At 47.0% G+C, this 24,579-nt stretch overlaps 1 protein-coding gene across 2 annotated transcripts in view; it reads right to left on the bottom strand.

Moving 5' to 3' along the window:
• The window catches only part of LOC109887876 (neprilysin-like), an 85,715-nt gene that overhangs the window by 8,226 nt on the left and 52,910 nt on the right, over positions 1-24,579 (bottom strand). The window contains exons 8-20 of one of the 2 annotated variants that reach the window (XM_031796908.1): positions 22,381-22,449; positions 20,642-20,776; positions 18,948-19,049; positions 8,065-8,201; positions 7,247-7,340; positions 6,976-7,104; positions 6,541-6,639; positions 3,202-3,279; positions 2,972-3,075; positions 2,766-2,824; positions 1,263-1,382; positions 1,006-1,139; positions 273-341 (exon numbers count right to left, since the gene is read on the bottom strand). In XM_031796908.1, coding sequence (XP_031652768.1) covers positions 273-341; positions 1,006-1,139; positions 1,263-1,382; positions 2,766-2,824; positions 2,972-3,075; positions 3,202-3,279; positions 6,541-6,639; positions 6,976-7,104; positions 7,247-7,340; positions 8,065-8,201; positions 18,948-19,049; positions 20,642-20,776; positions 22,381-22,449 — 1,329 coding nt within the window. The remainder of the gene's footprint in view (positions 1-272; positions 342-1,005; positions 1,140-1,262; positions 1,383-2,765; positions 2,825-2,971; positions 3,076-3,201; positions 3,280-6,540; positions 6,640-6,975; positions 7,105-7,246; positions 7,341-8,064; positions 8,202-18,947; positions 19,050-20,641; positions 20,777-22,380; positions 22,450-24,579) is intronic. The other variant, XM_031796909.1, reaches the window with a different exon arrangement.

The following is a 24,579-nucleotide window of genomic DNA, read 5'->3' as shown; positions in this document are numbered from 1 at the left end:
GAGAGCTGGCAGGAGGACATAGTAATTAGTAATATTACTGGCAGATGGCAATTACCCACAAGTCCTTCCGATCTCATTTCATCTCACAACATGTCGCTCAGACGTATATAGCTAATCATCAAATGCTAAAACAATGTAGATGCGAGGGAGCAATAGAGAAAATGGTGTAACAGAATCCATTTCCTGCCTGGGTTGAAGGACTCGGTCTTCATAATGTTTGTGCATCTTTTTTTAAGCTGTAAAATGTGTCTTTCTACAGTGGGCATTCGTACCTGGTAGGACTGACGGATGCCTCCATTGTCTGCGATGTTCTCTCCCAGAGTGTTATTCCCATTGAGCTGCTTACAGAAAATAAAAAGACACATGTATACGGCCTGTAATTGAGTATTTCAGCAGTTCTCCATCCCAGGGAAACCATTTTCCACGCTGCGGGTAAATGAGCATAAAACAAAATGCTATTGTTCACGGCAACAAGTCAAGGGAGGACAGGAGATGAGCATACATGAAGAGACAGGCGGGGGGAGGCGAGGGGAGGGGAGGAGAGGGCAGGCGAGGGGAGGACAGGAGATGAGCATACGTGAAGAGACAGAGGGGTATAAATGTGAACCCTGCAATCATTTCCTGGAAAAAGAAAGGAGAGAAAACAGATTCAATTAAGAAAAGAGGGAGAGGAGAGGCGAGGGGAGGGGAGGAGAGGGGAGGGGAGGCGAGGGGAGGCGAGGTGGGGGGAGGCGAGGCGGGGGGAGGGGAGGCGGGGGGAGGAGAGGGGAGGGGAGGGGAGGCGGGGGAATGGGAGGCGAGGTGGGGGGAGGGGAGGCGGGCGGAGGCGAGGGGAGGGGAGGCGGGCGGAGGCGAGGCGGGGGGGAGGAGAGGGGAGGCGGGGGAATGGGAGGCGAGGTGGGGGGAGGCGAGGGGAGGGGAGGGGAGGCGGGGCGGAGGCGAGGGGAGGGGAGACGAGGCGGGGGGAGGCGAGGCGAGGCGAGGGGAGGGGAGAGTAAAACATACATTCAGTCCGTTGGCCAGGTCCCAGGAGAAGCTTCCATACTGGTCCACAATGCACTTGGACAGATTCACAAAGTTCTGGGTGGAGCTTGGCGTCCACCAGTCCTTCAGGTCACCATCTTTATCGTAGTTACGACCTGGCAACCGGACAAACAAACTGTTAAGGACAGCTGACCAGCTAGTCCACATGTCATGAAACAACACTTTCAAATTGGACTGTCCATTCTAACAAAGCTAATTCCATGTGCAGAGTGTCTTACCGTTGTCATCGAACCCGTGTGTGATCTCATGTCCGATCACCATGCCGATACCTCCAAAGTTCAGAGACTTGGTCTGGCCCTTACCGAAGAACGGAGGCTGGAGGATGCCAGCTGGGAACACTGAGGAGGAGGAAGAGGATGAAGAAAGGATCTCACATCTTTCACCTTCAGAGTGAAGGGAGAAGACAGTAGAGGTGATGGGAGAAGAGAGTAGAATTGATGGGAGAAGACAGTAGAGGTGATGGGAGGGAACAGTAGAGATGATTGGAGGTGACAGAAGAGATGACAGTAGAGGTGATGGGAGAAGACAGTAGAGGTGATGGGAGAAGACAGTAGAATTGATGGGAGAAGACAGTAGAGATGATGGGAGAAGACAGTAGAGATGATGGGAGGGAACAGTAGAGATGATTGGAGGTGACAGAAGAGATGACAGTAGAGGTGATGGGAGAAGACAGTAGAGGGGATGGGAGAAGACAGTAGAATTGATGGGAGAAGACAGTAGAGATGATGGGAGAAGACAGTAGAGATGATGGGAGGGAACAGTAGAGATGATTGGAGGTGACAGAAGAGATGACAGTAGAGGTGATGGGAGAAGACAGTAGAGGTGATGGGAGAAGACAGTAGAATTGATGGGAGAAGACAGTAGAATTGATGGGAGAAGACAGTAGAATTGATGGGAGAAGACAGTAGAGGTGATTGAAGTTGACAGTAGAGATGATGGGAGGTGACAGTAGAGGTGATGGGAGATGACAAAAGAGATGACAGTAGAGGAGATTGGAGTTGACAGTAGAGATGAGAGTAGAGGAGATTGAAGGTGACAGTAGAGGTGATTGGAGATGACAGTAGAGACGACAGTAGAGGTGATTGGAGGAGAATGTAGAGGTGACAGTAGAGGTGATTGGAGGAGACTGTAGAGGTGACAGTAGAGGTGACAGTAGAGGTGATTGGAGGAGAATGTAGAGGTGACAGTAGAGGTGATTGGAGGAGAATGTAGAGGTGACAGTAGAGGTGATTGGAGGAGACTGTAGAGGTGACAGTAGAGGTGATTGGAGGAGACTGTAGAGGTGACAGTAGAGGTGATTGGAGGAGACTGTAGAGGTGACAGTAGAGGTGATTGGAGGTGACTGTAGAGGTGACTGGAGGTGACTGTAGAGGTGATTGGAGGAGACTGTAGAGGTGACAGTAGAGGTGATTGGAGGAGAATGTAGAGGTGACAGTAGAGGTGATTGGAGGAGACTGTAGAGGTGACAGTAGAGGTGATTGGAGGAGACTGTAGAGGTGACAGTAGAGGTGATTGGAGGTGACTGTAGAGGTGACTGGAGGTGACTGTAGAGGTGATTGGAGGAGACTGTAGAGGTGACAGTAGAGGTGATTGGAGGAGAATGTAGAGGTGACAGTAGAGGTGATTGGAGGAGACTGTAGAGGTGACAGTAGAGGTGATTGGAGGTGACTGTAGGTGACTGTAGAGGTGATTGAAGGTTACAGTCGAGGTGACTCTGTTACCTATTTGGTTTTTGCTTGAGGAGTAGAAGGCGTTGACAACGGCTGCTCCTGTTACCCATCTAGGGATGAGGCACAAAGACGTTTCACAACAATATTGAATAGAGGAGTTCATAATTAATCAGAGGTTAATCACTACTGTAATATTAGTGCTGTGGCTGCTATTTTAGCCAGCGCGGACAATGGGTTTTGGAAAGGGAGGATCGTACTCTTCTTTGTTAACTTTGACCCGTAGCTTCCTCAGACGTTTCTTCTGTACGTAGTCCAGGTTCTGGAGGATGTTCTCAAAGTACTCCTCTGCACTGTAGCTCAACTAACACACACACACACACACAGTGTCAATGACAGATATCAGATATGACCGTTTGAAAGCTGTGTCCACTGTATCACGTCAACTGACAAAATGCATGATGATGTTCTTTCACCTTTTAACACTCACATTTTTATACTCGTTGTTCAGGTAAGTGTCATTCTTGATGTTGTCGGAGTAGCCAATCCGCTCACAGATAGCTTGTGCCTACAGAACATTCGAAGAGTTTGAGGGGAGTAACAAGTGGTGTAAAGTACTGAAGTATAAATACTTTAAAGTATTTTGGGGATATCTGTACTTTACTTTACTATTTATATTTTTGACAACTTTAACTTTTACTTCACTACATTCCTAAAGAAAATTATGTATTTTTTACTCCATACATTTTCCCTGATACCAAAAAGTACCCTGGTCATCACTACTATCTGTCCACTCACTAAACAGAGAACATCCCTGGTCATCCCTACTGCCTCTGATCTGGTGGACTCACTAAACAGAGAACATCCCTGGTCCTCCCTACTGCCTCTGATCTGGAGGACTCACTAAACAGAGAACATCCCTGGCCATCCCTACTGCCTCTGATCTGGAGGACTCACTAAACAGAGAACATCCCTGGCCATCCCTACTGCCTCTGATCTGGAGGACTCACTAAACAGAGAACATCCCTGGTCATCCCTACTGCCTCTGATCTGGAGGACTCACTAAACAGAGAACATCCCTGGCCATCCCTACTGCCTCTGATCTGGAGGACTCACTAAACAGAGAACATCCCTGGTCATCCCTACTGCCTTTGATCTGGTGGACTCACTAAACAGAGAACATCCCTGGTCCTCCCTACTGCCTCTGATCTGGAGGACTCACTAAACAGAGAATATCCCTGGTCATCCCTACTGCCTCTGATCTGGTGGACTCACTAAACAGAGAACATCCCTGGTCCTCCCTACTGCCTCTGATCTGGAGGACTCACTAAACAGAGAACATCCCTGGTCATCCCTACTGCCTCTGATCTGGAGGACTCACTAAACAGAGAACATCCCTGGTCATCCCTACTGCCTTTGATCTGGTGGACTCACTAAACAGAGAACATCCCTGGTCCTCCCTACTGCCTCTGATCTGGAGGACTCACTAAACAGAGAATATCCCTGGTCCTCCCTACTGCCTCTGATCTGGAGGACTCACTAAACAGAGAACATCCCTGGTCATCCCTACTGCCTCTGATCTGGCGGACTCACTAAACAGAGAACATCCCTGGTCATCCCTACTGCCTTTGATCTGGCGGAAACACAAATGCTTCGTTTGTAAATTATGTCTGTGTGTTGGAGTGTCCCTGGCTATCTGTAAATTATGTCTGTGTGTTGGAGTGTCCCTGGCTATCTGTAAATTATGTCTGTGTGTTGGAGTGTCCCTGGCTATCTGTAAATTATGTCTGTGTGTTGGAGTGTCCCTGGCTATCTGTCCATTTTTTTTTTCAATACAAGAAAAGTGTGCCGTACTAGGAATTTGAAATGGTTTATACTTTTGATACTTAAGTATATTTAAAAAACATTTTTGTTTTTACTTTTACTCAAGTAGTATTTTACTGGGTGACTTTCACTTCTACTCAAGTATGACAATTGAGAACTTTTTCCACCACTGGGAATAACAAAACAGAATGTATGAATAGAGCTTGTGATTATAACACTTGACAGAGGTAAAACAGAGACAGGTAAAACAGAGACAGGTAAAACAGAGACAGAGACAGGTAAAACAGAGACAGAGACAGGTAAAACAGAGACAGAGACAGGTAAAACAGATACAGAGACAGGTAAAACAGAGACAGGTAAAACAGAGACAGGTAAAACAGAGACAGGTAAAACAGAGACAGGTAAAACAGAGACAGGTAAAACAGAGACAGGTAAAACAGATACAGGTAAAACAGAGACAGGTAAAACAGACAGGTAAAACAGAGACAGGTAAAACAGAGACAGGTAAAACAGAGACAGGTAAAACAGAGACAGGTAAAACAGACAGGTAAAACAGAGACAGGTAAAACAGAGACAGGTAAAACAGAGACAGGTAAAACAGATACAGGTAAAACAGATACAGGTAAAACAGAGACAGGTAAAACAGAGACAGGTAAAACAGAAACAGGTAAAACAGGTAAAACAGGGACAGGTAAAACAGGGACAGGTAAAACAGAGACAGGTAAAACAGAGACAGGTAAAACAGAGACAGGTAAAACAGAAACAGGTAAAACAGAAACAGGTAAAACAGGTAAAACAGGGACAGGTAAAACAGAGACAGAGACAGGTAAAACAGGGACAGGTAAAACAGAGACAGGTAAAACAGGGACAGGTAAAACAGGGACAGAGACAGGTAAAACAGGGACAGGTAAAACAGGGACAGAGACAGGTAAAACAGGGACAGGTAAAACAGAGAGAGAGACAGGTAAAGCAGGGACAAGTAAAACAGGGACAGAGACAGGTAAAACAGGGACAGGTAAAACAGGGACAGGTAAAACAGAGACAGAGACAGGTAAAACAGGGACAGGTAAAACAGAGACAGAGACAGGTAAAACAGGGACAGGTAAAACAGGGACAGAGACAGGTAAAACAGGGACAGGTAAAACAGGGACAGAGACAGGTAAAACAGGGACAGAGACAGGTAAAACAGGGACAGGTAAAACAGGGACAGAGACAGGTAAAACAGAGACAGGTACAACAGGGACAGGTACAACAGGGACAGAGACAGGTAAAACAGGGACAGGTAAAACAGGGACAGAGACAGGTAAAACAGGGACAGGTAAAACAGGGACAGAGACAGGTAAAACAGGGACAGGTAAAACAGGGACAGAGACAGGTAAAACAGAGACAGGTACAACAGGGACAGGTACAACAGGGACAGAGACAGGTAAAACAGGGACAGGTAAAACAGGGACAGAGACAGGTAAAACAGGGACAGGTAAAACAGGGACAGAGACAGGTAAAACAGGGACAGGTAAAACAGGGACAGAGACAGGTAAAACAGGGACAGGTAAAACAGGGAAAGAGACAGGTAAAACAGGGACAGGTAAAACAGGGACAGAGACAGGTAAAACAGAGACAGGTACAACAGGGACAGGTACAACAGAGACAGGTAAAACAGGGACAGGTAAAACAGGGACAGAGACAGGTAAAACAGGGACAGGTAAAACAGGGACAGAGACAGGTAAAACAGGGACAGGTAAAACAGAGACAGGTAAAACAGGGACAGGTAAAACAGGGACAGGTAAAACAGGGACAGGTAAAACAGGGACAGAGACAGGTAAAACAGGGACAGGTAAAACAGGGACAGAGACAGGTAAAACAGGGACAGAGACAGGTAAAACAGGGACAGAGACAGGTAAAACAGGGACAGAGACAGGTAAAACAGAGACAGGTAAAACAGGGACAGGTAAAACAGGTCAGCCTGAGGTCAACAGGTAGATATCAAATGGCAGGTGAGTCTCACCTTCTCCTCAGCAGCCTTCTTGGTCTCTACATCCATCCATCTTAGGTGGTCTAAGTTACTGATGAATACCTCCCGTATCACAGAGATCATCTCTTCCATCTAACACACACACACACACACTTTAAACAGATCAGTATGTACTGATAATGTCTCTATTGTGGATCTCAGCCCAGGTTCCTCTGGAACAGAATGTGATAGGCAGCTCTTCTTTCAGAGTGTTAAGGAAAACAATGCTTTAGAGTGAACTTAAAATGAGCTTAAAATAGCTGTGTATGTGTCAGGGGCCTGACAAAACGTTTCATAGAAAATATGTGTTTGGATCACAATCTGTGTGAGCATAAACTCACTGGTATGAGACCCTATTGTGTCAGCCAATGGGTGATCTGAACAGGCTTACGGACACACACTCTCCCCCCACCCCCTCGTGAACCTCACCAGTTCTTTGCTCTCCCCAGAGAAGGACTCCTCTACATACAGTCTTCCGACAGCGTTGTCCATATTGTTGTTGACGTAGATGACACACTGCCGCCACACCGCCGCCTCCGACGTGGCACCGTACAGCGCCTGCAGGGGGGGGCAGCAGGGCATGGCTCACACTGATGACATCACGCACACCAGAGAAATAGTGAGATGTAGGAAGAGAAGACGGACTAGAGAGAAAGGATGGAGGTGAGCGTGAAAGGAAGAGGAGATGGCGTGTCTGTACCTTGCGGAAGGCTTTCCTGGTGTCCCTGTACTGCCTGCTCAAACCCACCACCATGTTCATGACAAAACGCCACACCATGTAGTTCTGCAGGACTCTGGAAACAACAAAACGGAAACACCGCACCAGCAACTACAGTTGATCTACAATGTACAATGTACGAGAAACGCTTCTCATCATATTATAATGATGTGCTTTTCTCAATGTTCTCGGTGTGCTTGGCTAGGATAGGGTTGAGTCAATGTTCTCGGTGTGCTTGGCTAGGATAGGGTTGAGTCAATGTTCTCAGTGTGCTTGGCTAGGATAGGGTTGAGTCAATGTTCTCAGTGTGCTTGGCTGGGATAGGGTTGAGTCAATGTTCTCAGTGTGCTTGGCTAGGATAGGGTTGAGTCAATGTTCTCAGTGTGCTTGGCTAGGATAGGGTTGAGTCAATGTTCTCAGTGTCCTTGGCTAGGATAGGGTCGATTCAATGTTCTCAGTGTCCTTGGCTAGGATAGGGTCGAGTCAATGTTCTCAGTGTGCTTGGCTAGGATAGGGTCGAGTCAATGTTCTCAGTGTGCTTGGCTAGGATAGGGTCGAGTCAATGTTCTCAGTGTGCTTGGCTAGGATAGGGTCGAGTCAATGTTCTCAGTGTCCTTGGCTAGGATAGGGTCGAGTCAATGTTCTCAGTGTGCTTGGCTAGGATAGGGTCGAGTCAATGTTCTCAGTGTGCTTGGCTAGGATAGGGTTGAGTCAATGTTCTCAGTGTGCTTGGCTAGGATAGGGTTGAGTCAATGTTCTCAGTGTGCTTGGCTAGGATAGGGTTGAGTCAATGTTCTCACCTCTTAGTGTTCTTGGCTAGGATAGGGTTGAGCCGTCTGAAGTAGTTAGGTGCGTAGTTGATAACATTCTCTGTGTCAGGCACAGTGATGCCGACCGTCCCCATGATCTTCCTGGTGAAGTAACTCCAGTCAAACACCTGAGAGGAGGGGTTTATCATCACCATCTGAGGGAGGGGTTTATCGCATCTCGTGTATGATAGATTTTGCATGCCTCACTCACGATGCATTTAGCCTACTCCCTGCCTGTACTGTTGTCATTTTTGGACCTACTGTGTATGACCTTCTGCCTGCCCCTAAACCCATCTACCTGCCTCCTACTAAGGACAATTGCATTAAACATCTGCTGCGATCTGAGCTTCAAACCAGCTATGTGTCTCCCTCAAGTTCATTACACATCTGAGGAGAGGGGTTTATCATCAACACCTGAGAGGAGGGGTTTATCATCATCATCTGAGAGGAGGGGTTTATCATCAACACCTGAGAGGAGGGGTTTATCATCATCACCTGAGAGGAGGGGTTTATCAACACCTGAGAGGAGGGGTTTATTATCATCACCTGAGAGGAGGGGTTTATCATCACCTGAGAGGAGGGGTTTATCAACACCTGAGAGGAGGGGTTTATCAACACCTGAGAGGAGGGGTTTATCAACACCTGAGAGGAGGGGTTTATCAACACCTGAGAGGAGGGGTTTATCAACACCTGAGAGGAGGGGTTTATCATCAACACCTGAGAGGAGGGGTTTATCATCACCTGAGAGCAGGGGTTTATCATCAACACCTGAGAGGAGGGGTTTATCATCAACACCTGAGAGGAGGGGTTTATCATCAACACCTGAGAGGAGGGGTTTATCATCACCTGAGAGGAGGGGTTTATCATCAACACCTGAGAGGAGGGGTTTATCATCAACACCTGAGAGCGGTTTATCATCACCATCTGAGAGGAGGGGTTTATCATCAACACCTGAGAGGAGGGGTTTATCATCAACACCTGAGAGGAGGGATTTATCATCAACACCTGAGAGGAGGGGTTTATCATCAACACCTGAGAGGAGGGGTTTATCATCACCATCTGAGAGGAGGGGTTTATCATCAACAACTGAGAGGAGGGGTTTATCATCACCACCTGAGAGGAGGGGTTTGTCATCACCTGAGAGGAGGGGTTTATCATCAACACCTGAGAGGAGGGGTTTATCATCAACACCTGAGAGCAGGGGTTTATCAATACCTGAGAGCAGGGGTTTATCAACACCTGAGAGGAGGGGTTTATCATCAACACCTGAGAGGAGGGGTTTATCATCAACACCTGAGAGGAGGGGTTTATCATCAACACCTGAGAGGAGGGGTTTATCATCAACACCTGAGAGGAGGGGTTTATCATCATCACCTGAGAGGAGGGGTTTATCATCACCTGAGAGGAGGGGTTTATCATCAACACCTGAGAGGAGGGGTTTATCATCACCATCTGAGAGGAGGGGTTTATCATCATTTGAGAGGAGGGGTTTATCATCATCTGAGAGGAGGGGTTTATCATCACCTGAGAGGAGGGGTTTATCAACACCTGAGAGGAGGGGTTTGTCATCACCTGAGAGGGGTTTGTCATCACCTGAGAGGAGGGGTTTATCATCAACACCTGAGAGGAGGGGTTTGTCATCACCTGAGAGGAGGGGTTTGTCATCACCTGAGAGGAGGGGTTTATCATCAACACCTGAGAGGAGGGGTTTATCAACAACACCTGAGAGGAGGGGTTTATCAACAACACCTGAGAGGAGGGGTTTATCAACAACACCTGAGAGGAGGGGTTTATCATCAACACCTGAGAGGAGGGGTTTTTCAACGACACCTGAGAGGAGGGGTTTATCATCAACACCTGAGAGGAGGGGTTTATCAACAACACCTGACAGGAGGGGTTTATCATCACCACCTGAGAGGAGGGGTTTGTCATCACCTGAGAGGAGGGGTTTATCATCAACACCTGAGAGGAGGGGTTTATCATCACCTGAGAGCAGGGGTTTATCAACACCTGAGAGCAGGGGTTTATCAACACCTGAGAGGAGGGGTTTATCATCAACACCTGAGAGGAGGGGTTTATCATCACCTGAGAGGAGGGGTTTATCATCAACACCTGAGAGGAGGGGTTTATCATCAACACCTGAGAGGAGGGGTTTATCATCAACACCTGAGAGGAGGGGTTTATCATCATCACCTGAGAGGAGGGGTTTATCAACACCTGAGAGGAGGGGTTTGTCATCACCTGAGAGGAGGGGTTTATCATCAACACCTGAGAGGAGGGGTTTGTTATCACCTGAGAGGAGGGGTTTGTCATCACCTGAGACGAGGGGTTTATCATCAACACCTGAGAGGAGGGGTTTATCAACAACACATGAGAGGAGGGGTTTATCAACAACACCTGAGAGGGGTTTATCAACAACACCTGAGAGGAGGGGTTTATCATCAACACCTGAGAGGAGGGGTTTTTCAACGACACCTGAGAGGAGGGGTTTATCATCACCTGACACGAGGGGTTTATCAACAACACCTGAGAGGAGGGGTTTATCAACAACACCTGACAGGAGGGGTTTATCATCAACACCTGAGAGGAGGGGTTTATCATCAACACCTGAGAGGAGGGGTTTATCATCATCACCTGAGAGGAGGGGTTTATCAACACCTGAGAGGAGGGGTTTATTATCATCACCTGAGAGGAGGGGTTTATCATCACCTGAGAGGAGGGGTTTATCAATACCTGAGAGGAGGGGTTTAACAACACCTGAGAGGAGGGGTTTATCAACACCTGAGAGGAGGGGTTTATCAACACCTGAGAGGAGGGGTTTATCAACACCTGAGAGGAGGGGTAAATCAACACCTGAGAGGAGGGGTTTATCATCAACACCTGAGAGGAGGGGTTTATCATCACCTGAGAGCAGGGGTTTATCATCAACACCTGAGAGGAGGGGTTTATCATCAACACCTGAGAGGAGGGTTTATCATCAACACCTGAGAGGAGGGGTTTATCATCAACACCTGAGAGGAGGGGTTTATCATCAACACCTGAGAGGAGGGGTTTATCATCAACACCTGAGAGGAGGGGTTTATCATCAACACCTGAGAGGAGGGGTTTATCATCACACCTGAGAGGAGGGGTTTATCATCACCTGAGAGGCAGGGGTTTATCATCAACACCTGAGAGGAGGGGTTTATCATCAACACCTGAGAGGAGGGGTTTATCATCAACACCTGAGAGGAGGGGTTTATCATCAACACCTGAGAGGAGGGGTTTATCATCAACACCTGAGAGGAGGGGTTTATCATCAACACCTGAGAGGAGGGGTTTATCATCAACACCTGAGAGGAGGGGTTTATCATCAACACCTGAGAGGAGGGGTTTATCATCAACACCTGAGAGGAGGGGTTTATCATCAACACCTGAGAGGAGGGGTTTATCATCAACACCTGAGAGGAGGGGTTTATCATCACCTGAGAGGAGGGGTTTATCATCATCACCTGAGAGGAGGGGTTTATCATCATCACCTGAGAGGAGGGGTTTATCATCATCACCTGAGAGGAGGGGTTTATCATCAACACCTGAGAGGAGGGGTTTATCATCAACACCTGAGAGGAGGGGTTTATCATCAACACCTGAGAGGAGGGGTTTATCATCAACACCTGAGAGGAGGGGTTTATCATCAACACCTGAGAGGGGTTTATCATCACCATCTGAGAGGAGGGGTTTATCATCAACACCTGAGAGGAGGGGTTTATCATCAACAGCTGAGAGGAGGGGTTTATCATCAACACCTGAGAAGAGGGGTTTATCATCAACACCTGAGAAGAGGGGTTTATCATCAACACCTGAGAGGAGGGGTTTATCATCAACACCTGAGAGGAGGGGTTTATCATCAACACCTGAGAGGAGGGGTTTATCATCAACACCTGAGAGGAGGGGTTTATCATCAACACCTGAGAGGAGGGGTTTATCATCATCACCTGAGAGGAGGGGTTTATCATCATCACCTGAGAGGAGGGGTTTATCATCATCACCTGAGAGGAGGGGTTTATCATCATCACCTGAGAGGAGGGGTTTATCATCAACAGCTGAGAGGAGGGGTTTATCATCAACACCTGAGAGGAGGGGTTTATCATCAACACCTGAGAGGAGGGGTTTATCATCACCATCTGAGAGGAGGGGTTTATCATCAACACCTGAGAGGAGGGGTTTATCATCACCACCTGAGAGGAGGGGTTTGTCATCACCTGAGAGGAGGGGTTTATCATCAACACCTGAGAGGAGGGGTTTATCATCACCTGAGAGCAGGGGTTTATCAACACCTGAGAGCAGGGGTTTATCAACACCTGAGAGGAGGGGTTTATCATCAACACCTGAGAGGAGGGGTTTATCATCAACACCTGAGAGGAGGGGTTTATCATCAACACCTGAGAGGAGGGGTTTATCATCACCATCTGAGAGGAGGGGTTTATCATCATTTGAGAGGGGTTTATCATCATCTGAGAGGAGGGGTTTATCATCAACACCTGAGAGGAGGGGTTTATCATCACCACCTGAGAGGAGGGGTTTATCATCAACACCTGAGAGGAGGGGTTTATCATAACCTGAGAGCAGGGGTTTATCAACACCTGAGAGGAGGGGTTTATCATCACCATCTGAGAGGAGGGGTTTATCATCATCTGAGAGGAGGGGTTTATCATCACCTGAGAGGAGGGGTTTATCAACACCTGAGAGGAGGGGTTTATCATCAACACCTGAGAGGAGGGGTTTATCATCACCATCTGAGAGGAGGGGTTTATCATCATTTGAGAGGGGTTTATCATCATCTGAGAGGAGGGGTTTATCATCAACACCTGAGAGGAGGGGTTTATCATCACCACCTGAGAGGAGGGGTTTATCATCAACACCTGAGAGGAGGGGTTTATCATCACCTGAGAGCAGGGGTTTATCAACACCTGAGAGGAGGGGTTTATCATCACCATCTGAGAGGAGGGGTTTATCATCACCTGAGAGCAGGGGTTTATCAACACCTGAGAGCAGGGGTTTATCATCAACACCTGAGAGGAGGGGTTTATCATCACCATCTGAGAGGAGGGGTTTATCATCATTTGAGAGGGGTTTATCATCATCTGAGAGGAGGGGTTTATCATCAACACCTGAGAGGAGGGGTTTATCATCACCACCTGAGAGGAGGGGTTTATCATCAACACCTGAGAGGAGGGGTTTATCATCACCTGAGAGCAGGGGTTTATCAACACCTGAGAGGAGGGGTTTATCATCACCATCTGAGAGGAGGGGTTTATCATCATCTGAGAGGAGGGGTTTATCATCACCTGAGAGGAGGGGTTTATCAACACCTGAGAGGAGGGGTTTGTCATCACCTGAGAGGAGGGGTTTGTCATCACCTGAGAGGAGGGGTTTATCAACAACACATGAGAGGAGGGGTTTATCAACAACACCTGAGAGGGGTTTATCAACAACACCTGAGAGGAGGGGTTTTTCAACGACACCTGAGAGGAGGGGTTTATCATCACCTGACACGAGGGGTTTATCAACAACACCTGAGAGGAGGGGTTTATCATCAACACCTGAGAGGAGGGGTTTATCATCAACACCTGAGAGGAGGGGTTTATCATCAACACCTGAGAGGAGGGGTTTATCATCACCTGACACGAGGGGTTTATCAACAACACCTGAGAGGAGGGGTTTATCATCAACACCTGAGAGGAGGGGTTTATCATCAACACCTGAGAGGAGGGGTTTATCATCAACACCTGAGAGGAGGGGTTTATCATCAACACCTGAGAGGAGGGGTTTATCATCATCACCTGAGAGGAGGGGTTTATCATCATCACCTGAGAGGAGGGGTTTATCATCAACACCTGAGAGGAGGGGTTTATCATCAACACCTGAGAGGAGGGGTTTATCATCAACACCTGAGAGGAGGGGTTTATCATCAACACCTGAGAGGAGGGGTTTATTATCATCACCTGAGAGGAGGGGTTTATCATCACCTGAGAGGAGGGGTTTATCAACACCTGAGAGGAGGGGTTTATCAACACCTGAGAGGAGGGGTTTATCAACACCTGAGAGGAGGGGTTTATCATCATCACCTGAGAGGAGGGGTTTATCAACACCTGAGAGGAGGGGTTTATCAACAACACCTGAGAGGAGGGGTTTATCAACACCTGAGAGGAGGGGTTTTTTCAACGACACCTGAGAGGAGGGGTTTATCAACAACACCTGAGAGGAGGGGTTTATCAACAACACCTGAGAGGAGGGGTTTATCATCAACACCTGAGAGGAGGGGTTTTTCAACGACACCTGAGAGGAGGGGTTTATCATCAACAACTGAGAGGAGGGGTTTATCAACAACACCTGACAGGAGGGGTTTATCAACACCTGAGAGGAGGGGTTTGTCATCACCTGAGAGGAGGGGTTTATCATCAACACCTGAGAGGAGGGGTTTATCAACACCTGAGAGGAGGGGTTTATTATCATCACCTGAGAGGAGGGGTTTATCATCACCTGAGAGGAGGGGTTTATCAACACCTGAGAGGAGGGGTTTATCAACACCTGAGAGGAGGGGTTTATCAACACCTGAGAGGAGGGGTTTATCATCATCACCTGAGAGGAGGGGTTTGTCATCACCTGAGAGGAGGGGTTTATCATCAACACCTGAGAGGAGGGGTTTATCAACAACACCTGAGAGGAGGGGTTTATCATCAACACCTGAGAGGAGGGGTTTATCAACACCTGAGAGGAGGGGTTTATTATCATCACCTGAGAGGAGGGGTTTATCATCACCTGAGAGGAGGGGTTTATCAACACCTGAGAGGAGGGGTTTATCAACACCTGAGAGGAGGGGTTTATCAACACCTGAGAGGAGGGGTTTATCATCATCACCTGAGAGGAGGGGTTTGTCATCACCTGAGAGGAGGGGTTTATCATCAACACCTGAGAGGAGGGGTTTATCAACAACACCTGAGAGGAGGGGTTTATCAACACCTGAGAGGAGGGGTTTGTTATCACCTGAGAGGAGGGGTTTGTCATCACCTGAGAGGAGGGGTTTATCAACAACACATGAGAGGAGGGGTTTGTCATCACCTGAGAGGAGGGGTTTATCAACACCTGAGAGGAGGGGTTTATCATCATCACCTGAGAGGAGGGGTTTGTCATCACCTGAGAGGAGGGGTTTGTCATCACCTGAGAGGAGGGGTTTATCATCAACACCTGAGAGGAGGGGTTTATCAACAACACCTGAGAGGAGGGGTTTATCAACACCTGAGAGGAGGGGTTTGTCATCACCTGAGAGGAGGGGTTTATCATCAACACCTGAGAGGAGGGGTTTGTTATCACCTGAGAGGAGGGGTTTGTCATCACCTGAGAGGAGGGGTTTATCAACAACACATGAGAGGAGGGGTTTATCAACAACACCTGAGAGGAGGGGTTTATCATCAACACCTGAGAGGAGGGGTTTATCATCAACACCTGAGAGGAGGGGTTTATCATCAACACCTGAGAGGAGGGGTTTATCATCATCACCTGAGAGGAGGGGTTTATCAACACCTGAGAGGAGGGGTTTATCAACACCTGAGAGGAGGGGTTTATCATCATCACCTGAGAGGAGGGGTTTGTCATCACCTGAGAGGAGGGGTTTATCATCAACACCTGAGAGGAGGGGTTTATCATCAACACCTGAGAGGAGGGGTTTTTCAACGACACCTGAGAGGAGGGGTTTATCAACAACACCTGAGAGGAGGGGTTTATCAACAACACCTGAGAGGAGGGGTTTATCATCAACACCTGAGAGGAGGGGTTTTTCAACGACACCTGAGAGGAGGGGTTTATCATCAACAACTGAGAGGAGGGGTTTATCAACAACACCTGACAGGAGGGGTTTATCAACACCTGAGAGGAGGGGTTTGTCATCACCTGAGAGGAGGGGTTTATCATCAACACCTGAGAGGAGGGGTTTATCAACACCTGAGAGGAGGGGTTTATTATCATCACCTGAGAGGAGGGGTTTATCATCACCTGAGAGGAGGGGTTTATCAACACCTGAGAGGAGGGGTTTATCAACACCTGAGAGGAGGGGTTTATCAACACCTGAGAGGAGGGGTTTATCATCATCACCTGAGAGGAGGGGTTTGTCATCACCTGAGAGGAGGGGTTTATCATCAACACCTGAGAGGAGGGGTTTATCAACAACACCTGAGAGGAGGGGTTTATCAACACCTGAGAGGAGGGGTTTGTTATCACCTGAGAGGAGGGGTTTGTCATCACCTGAGAGGAGGGGTTTATCAACAACACATGAGAGGAGGGGTTTGTCATCACCTGAGAGGAGGGGTTTATCAACACCTGAGAGGAGGGGTTTATCATCATCACCTGAGAGGAGGGGTTTGTCATCACCTGAGAGGAGGGGTTTGTCATCACCTGAGAGGAGGGGTTTATCATCAACACCTGAGAGGAGGGGTTTATCAACAACACCTGAGAGGAGGGGTTTATCAACACCTGAGAGGAGGGGTTTGTCATCACCTGAGAGGAGGGGTTTATCATCAACACCTGAGAGGAGGGGTTTGTTATCACCTGAGAGGAGGGGTTTGTCATCACCTGAGAGGAGGGGTTTATCAACAACACATGAGAGGAGGGGTTTATCAACAACACCTGAGAGGAGGGGTTTATCATCAACACCTGAGAGGAGGGGTTTATCATCAACACCTGAGAGGAGGGGTTTATCATCAACACCTGAGAGGAGGGGTTTATCATCATCACCTGAGAGGAGGGGTTTATCATCAACACCTGAGAGGAGGGGTTTATCATCAACACCTGAGAGGAGGGGTTTATCATCAACACCTGAGAGGAGGGGTTTATCATCATCACCTGAGAGGAGGGGTTTATCAACACCTGAGAGGAGGGGTTTATCAACACCTGAGAGGAGGGGTTTATTATCATCACCTGAGAGGAGGGGTTTATCATCACCTGAGAGGAGGGGTTTATCAACACCTGAGAGGAGGGGTTTAACAACACCTGAGAGGAGGGGTTTATCAACACCTGAGAGGAGGGGTTTATCAACACCTGAGAGGAGGGGTTTATCAACACCTGAGAGGAGGGGTAAATCAACACCTGAGAGGAGGGGTTTATCATCAACACCTGAGAGGAGGGGTTTATCATCAACACCTGAGAGCAGGGGTTTATCATCAACACCTGAGAGGAGGGGTTTATCAACACCTGAGAGGAGGGGTTTATCAACACCTGAGAGGAGGGGTAAATCAACACCTGAGAGGAGGGGTTTATCATCAACACCTGAGAGGAGGGGTTTATTATCATCACCTGAGAGGAGGGGTTTATCATCACCTGAGAGGGGTTTATCAACACCTGAGAGGAGGGGTTTAACAACACCTGAGAGGAGGGGTTTATCATCACCTGAGAGGAGGGGTTTATCATCATCACCTGAGAGGAGGGGTTTATCATCATCACCTGAGAGGAGGGGTTTATCATCAACACCTGAGAGGAGGGGTTTATCATCATCACCTGAGAGGAGGGGTTTATCATCATCACCTGAGAAGAGGGGTTTATCATCATCACCTGAGAGGAGGGGTTTATCATCAACACCTGAGAGGAGGGGTTTATCATCAACACCTGAGAGGAGGGGTTTATCATCATCACCTGAGAGGAGGGGTTTATCAACACCTGAGAGGAGGGGTTTATCAACACCTGAGAGGAGGGGTTTATTATCATCACCTGAGAGGAGGGGTTTATCATCACCTGAGAGGAGGGGTTTATCATCATCACCTGAGAGGAGGGGTTTATCATCATCACCTGAGAGGAGGGGTTTATCATCATCACCTGAGAGGAGGGGTTTATCATCAACACCTGAGAGGAGGGGTTTATCATCAACACCTGAAAGGAGGGGTTTATCATCAACACCTGAGAGGAGGGGTTTATCATCACCTGAGAGGAGGGGTTTATCATCATCACCTGAGAGGAGGGGTTTATCATCATCACCTGAGAGGAGGGGTTTATCAACACCTGAGAGGAGGGGTTTATCATCATGACCTGAGAGGAGGGGTTTATCAACACCTGAGAGGAGGGGTTTATCATCAACACCTGAGAGGAGGGGTTTATCAACATCTGAGAGGAGGGGTTTATCATCACCACCTGAGAGGAGGGGTTTATCATCACCACCTGAGAGGAGGGGTTTATCATCACCTGAGAGGAGGGGTTTATCATCAACACCTGAGAGGAGGGGTTTATCATCAACACCTGAGAGGAGGGGTTTATCATCACCATCTGAGAGGAGGGGTTTATCATCAACACCTGAGAGGAGGGGTTTATCATCACCTGAGAGGAGGGGTTTATCATCATCACCTGAGAGGAGGGGTTTATCATCAACACCTGGGAGGAGGGGTTTATCATCAACACCTGGGAGGAGGGGTTTATCATCATCACCTGAGAGGAGGGGTTTATCATCACCTGAGAGGAGGGGTTTATCATCACCTGAGAGGAGGGGTTTATCATCAACACCTAAGAGGAGGGGTTTATCATCACCTGAGAGGAGGGGTTTATCATCATCACCTGAGAGGAGGGGTTTATCATCAACACCTGGGAGGAGGGGTTTGTCATCAACACCTGGGAGGAGGGGTTTATCATCATCACCTGAGAGGAGGGGTTTATCATCAACACCTGAGAGGAGGGGTTTATCATCATCTGAGAGGAGGGGTTTATCATCATCACCTGAGAGGAGGGGTTTATCATCATCACCTGAGAGGAGGGGTTTATCATCATCACCTGAGAGGAGGGGTTTATCATCATCAACTGAGAGGAGGGATTTATCAGACATAATTAACAGAGCAGACAACACACATTGAGTCTCTTACTTGTGTGTCGACCTCCAGGCTGAAGTTAGCATTGAGAACACCCAGCTCCATTTTGTTGTAGAGGAGAACTGGGTTGTTACGGTCCTCTGGAGTATCAGTTGCCTGGGGGAGAGACAGCGAAAGAGGGCGAGAGAGAAAGGAGAGAGAGCACAATTTGCAAATTCAGCTCAAACACCATTAACTCTATATCAAATAAAGCATTAAATAGATTTGGCTTGACGATCTGTCCTCTGGCTGTCACAGAGTCCAATTGTCAAAAACAGGCACCGCTGGTCCCATCATAAATGTCTGTTTTTCAATACACACACACACACCAGCATGGTTGGAGGCCCAGGGGTCCCTACCCTGTAAATGTCAGTAACAGAGCAGCCTGATTGTCCTGTAAAAGGCAGCAGTGTAGCACTGAGCTATGGGAAAAACAGGGATCTGCTACAAATTTGTTAAGAAAGAGCCCAAGGGCTCAGCGCTTGCTTAACCCAACAACTGGTAAGAACCAGAGCCGCCTGGTGAACACAACTGGTAAGAACCAGAGCCGCCTGGTGAACACAACTGGTAAGGACCAACGTCCCCCTGGTTGACACAACTGGTAAGGACCAGAGCCGCCTGGTGAACACAACTGGTAAGGACCAGAGCCGCCTGGTGAACACAACTGGTAAGGACCAGCGCCCCCCTAGTTGACACAACTGGTAAGAACCAGAGCCGCCTGGTGAACACAACTGGTGAGGACCAGCGCCCCCCTGGTTGACACAATTGGTAAGGACCAGCGCCCCCCTGGTTGACACAACTGGTAAGGACCAGCGCCCCCCTGGTTGACACAACTGGTAAGGACCAGCACCGACTGGTTGACACAACTGGTAAGAAACAGCGCCTCCCTGGTTGACACAACTGGTTAGAACCAGCGCCCCCTGGTTGACACAACTGGTTAGAACCAGCGCCCCCTGGTTGACACAACTGGTTAGAACCAGCGCCCCCTGGTTAACACAACTGGTTAGAACCAGCGCCCCCTGGTTAACACAACTGGTTAGAACCAGCGCCCCCTGGTTAACACAACTGGTTAGAACCAGCATCCCCTGGTTAACACAACTGGTTAGAACCAGCGTCCCCTGGTTGACACAACTGGTTAGAACCAGCGTCCCGTTGTTGACACAACTGGTAAGAACCACCGTCGATTGGTTAAAGCCACAACTAGTAAGATGTAGAGGTGGTAAGGGCTGAAGTCTGGCTTCATAAACACAGTGATAGAGAGGAGGTTAGGGCCTGAAGTCTGGCTTCATAAACACAGTGATGGAGAGGTGGTTAAGGGCTGAAGTCTGGCTTCATAAACACAGTGATAGAGAGGTGGTTAAGGGTTGAAGTCTGGCTTCATAAACACAGTGATGGAGAGGAGGTTAAGGGCTGAAGTCTGGCTTCATAAACACAGTGATGGAGAAATGGTTAAGGGCTGAAGTCTGGCTTCATAAACACAGTGATGGAGAGGTGGTTAAGGGCTGAAGTCTGGCTTCATAAACACAGTGATGCAGAGGAGGTTAAGGGCTGAAGTCTGGCTTCATAAACACAGTGATAGAGAGGAGGTTAGGGGCTGAAGTCTGGCTTCATAAACACAGTGATGGAGAGATGGTTAAGGGCTGAAGTTACAAAACTAAAGCAGATGGTAAGTAAAGCAGGTTTTCCTAGAGCAGCAGTGTTGAACTTACGTTGGCGATCTCCCTCTCCAGCTCAATGACCCTGGTGACCTCCTCTCTGATTTGGGTCTCGTTGACCTCTAGGCTGCGGTCGGTACGGATCAACCTGGCCACGTCTATCATGAACTGTTCATATGCTCTACATGGCTGGGAGGACACACACACACACAGACAGACAAACAGACACACATTAAAAACATGTATTGTAGTATCAACAGAAAAAAAGTAGTCATAAGTAGTTGGGTAATTGAGGAAGAATGAGAGATACTGTATTCACATCACTGGAAATACAATGAAAGATAATGTATTCACATCAGAACAGAAAAAAGTAGTCATAAGTAGTTGGCTAGATGATGAAGAATGAGAGATTGATTCACATCACTGTAAATATATATTAGGCTTCATCATCCTCTGTTTGGTATTAAGAGACAGGAAGAGAACACTATGAAAATATAATCTGTCTAATCAATGACACACACACACACACACACACACACACACACACACACACACACACACACACACACACACTCCTATCCCCCACGCCAAGTTTGGTAAGTACAGAATCCTTTCAGAATACAAATCAGTGGTGAAACCATACCAGATAATATCCACCCCAAACACTCACATCTGGTTTGAGTTGGGCTGCGACCAAATCGGTCATCTCACTTCATTATTTTAATGATCACATTGCTCCAGATGGCATCTCACACATACACACACACACACACACACACACACACACATTGACAGTTAGATAAGTTGGAACACAGGTTATCCGTGGGCCAAACATCAGATTGGTGTTTAAGGGGGAAATGGATCATAATGTGGTTTATAGTTTCTTCCTAACAGAGACCTCAGACAAACAGGCTTATTTGGAGGTCTGTGTTAAACCACACTAACACAAACTCATTAGAGCACGTCAATGCTAATGATTAGTTCAATCATTAAACTACAGCAAAATATTCAGGTTCAAATCTCATCAGCTTTAGAGGTCTTCACATCTAGTTCTGGATGTTCATTAAACCATGCTGGAGATTTGGACCTAACGTAAGTACTTAGAGAGGATGGTGATCTTATCCTAGACTGATGCCGAGGGCTTGCAGCCACTGCGGAAGTGGGTCATTGTGTGTTCTGGGTGGATGGACCAGTGATCAGAACAACATGGGGGGTTGAAACCCAGACTCTGACATACCCGGCCAGAGAACTAATTTCCTTGAAACCCAGACATACCTGGCCAGATAACTAATTTCCTTGAAACCCAGATCCCCACCATACCCGGCCGAGAACTCATTTCCTTGAAACACAGATCCCCACCATACCCGGCCAGAGAAGTAATTTCCTTGAAACCCAGACATACCCGGCCGAGAACTCATTTCCTTGAAACCCAGATCCCCACCATACCCGGGCCAGATAAGTAATTTCCTTGAAACCCAGATCCCCACCATACCCGGCCAGATAAGTAATTTCCTTGAAACCCAGATCCCCACCATACCCGGCCAGATAACTAATTTCCTTGAAACCCAGACTCCGACATACCAGGCCAAAGAACTAATTTCCTCCACAGACCCAGGGAACTAATTTCCTCCACAGACCCAGAGAACTAATTTCCTCCACAGACCCAGGGAACTAATTTCCTCCACAGACCCAGGGAACTAATTTCCTCCACAGACCCAGGGAACTAATTTCCTCCACAGACCCGGCCAGAGAACTGGATATCATTAACATGTGTGTAGCAGGTACAGTCTTACCTCTGCGTAGGGCCCGGTGCAGGTATAATGCTCTCTGGATAAGAGACCAAGGCTGGTTTGCTGGTCAAACTGGCAGAGGAGAGAGAATCAGGACGCAATCATTCAACAGCAGGTGAAAGACAAAGCACTCACTGGAAACATAAAGTTCAGAGAGATTAGTGTGTGAATACTTAACACTGCCTAGGTTAGATTTAGGGTAGTTTACTGGGTAAATAAGTACACTAAATCCCTAACTATGAGAGAGGGTTAAGGGGTACAAGTGATGGGGTACAGGTGTGTTTATGTGTCTATCATATAATGGGGTACAGGTGTGTTTATGTGTCTATCATATAATGGGGTACAGGTGTGTTTATGTGTCTATCATATAATGGGGTACAGGTTTGTTTATGTGTCTATCATATAATGGGGTACAGGTGTGTTTATGTGTCTATCATATAATGGGGTACAGGTGTGTTTATGTGTCTATCATATAATGGGGTACAGGTTTGTTTATGTGTCTATCATGTGATGGGGTACAGGTGTGTTTATGTGTCTATCATATAATGGGGTACAGGTTTGTTTATGTGTCTATCATGTGATGGGGTACAGGTGTGTTTATGTGTCTATCATATAATGGGGTACAGGTGTGTTTATGTGTCTATCATATAATGGGGTACAGGTGTGTTTATGTGTCTATCATATAATGGGGTACAGGTGTGTTTATGTGTCTATCATATAATGGGGTACAGGTGTGTTTATGTGTCTATCATATAATGGGGTACAGGTTTGTTTATGTGTCTATCATATAATGGGGTACAGGTGTGTTATGTGTCTATCATATAATGGGGTACAGTGTGTTTATGTGTCTATCATATAATGGGGTACAGGTGTGTTTATGTGTCTATCATATAATGGGGTACAGGTTTGTTTATGTGTCTATCATATAATGGGGTACAGGTGTGTTTATGTGTCTATCATATAATGGGGTACAGGTTTGTTTATGTGTCTATCATATAATGGGGTACAGGTGTGTTTATGTGTCTATCATATAATGGGGTACAGGTGTGTTTATGTGTCTATCATATAATGGGGTACAGGTGTGTTTATGTGTCTATCATATAATGGGGTACAGGTGTGTTTATGTGTCTATCATATAATGGGGTACAGGTGTGTTTATGTGTCTATCATATAATGGGGTACAGGTGTGTTTATGTGTCTATCATATAATGGGGTACAGGTGTGTTTATGTGTCTATCATATAATGGGGTACAGGTGTGTTTATGTGTCTATCATATAATGGGGTACAGGTTTGTTTATGTGTCTATCATATAATGGGGTACAGGTTTGTTTATGTGTCTATCATATAATGGGGTACAGGTGTGTTTATGTGTCTATCATATAATGGGGTACAGGTTTGTTTATGTGTCTATCATGTGATGGTGTACAGGTGTGTTTATGTGTCTATCATATAATGGGGTACAGGTGTGTTTATGTGTCTATCATATAATGGGTACAGGTTTGTTTATGTGTCTATCATATAATGGGGTACAGGTGTGTTTATGTGTCTATCATATAATGGGGTACAGGTGTGTTTATGTGTCTATCATATAATGGGGTACAGGTGTGTTATGTGTCTATCATATAATGGGGGACAGGTGTGTTTATGTGTCTATCATATAATGGGGTACAGGTGTGTTTATGTGTCTATCATATAATGGGGTACAGGTGTGTTTATGTGTCTATCATATAATGGGGTAGAGGTGTGTTTATGTGTCTATCATATAATGGGGTACAGGTTTGTTTATGTGTCTATCATATAATGGGGTACAGGTTTGTTTATGTGTCTATCATATAATGGGGTACAGGTGTGTTTATGTGTCTATCATATAATGGGGTACAGGTTTGTTTATGTGTCTATCATGTGATGGTGTACAGGTGTGTTTATGTGTCTATCATATAATGGGGTACAGGTTTGTTTATGTGTCTATCATATAATGGGGTACAGGTTTGTTTATGTGTCTATCATATAATGGGGTACAGGTGTGTTTATGTGTCTATCATATAATGGGGTACAGGTTTGTTTATGTGTCTATCATGTGATGGTGTACAGGTGTGTTTATGTGTCTATCATATAATGGGGTACAGGTTTGTTTATGTGTCTATCATATAATGGGGTACAGGTTTGTTTATGTGTCTATCATGTGATGGTGTACAGGTGTG

This window comes from Oncorhynchus kisutch, linkage group LG18, assembly GCF_002021735.2.
Source record: "Oncorhynchus kisutch isolate 150728-3 linkage group LG18, Okis_V2, whole genome shotgun sequence".
In the NCBI taxonomy this organism is placed as follows: domain Eukaryota; kingdom Metazoa; phylum Chordata; class Actinopteri; order Salmoniformes; family Salmonidae; genus Oncorhynchus; species Oncorhynchus kisutch.
This window is presented reverse-complemented; position numbering and strand designations above follow the sequence as displayed.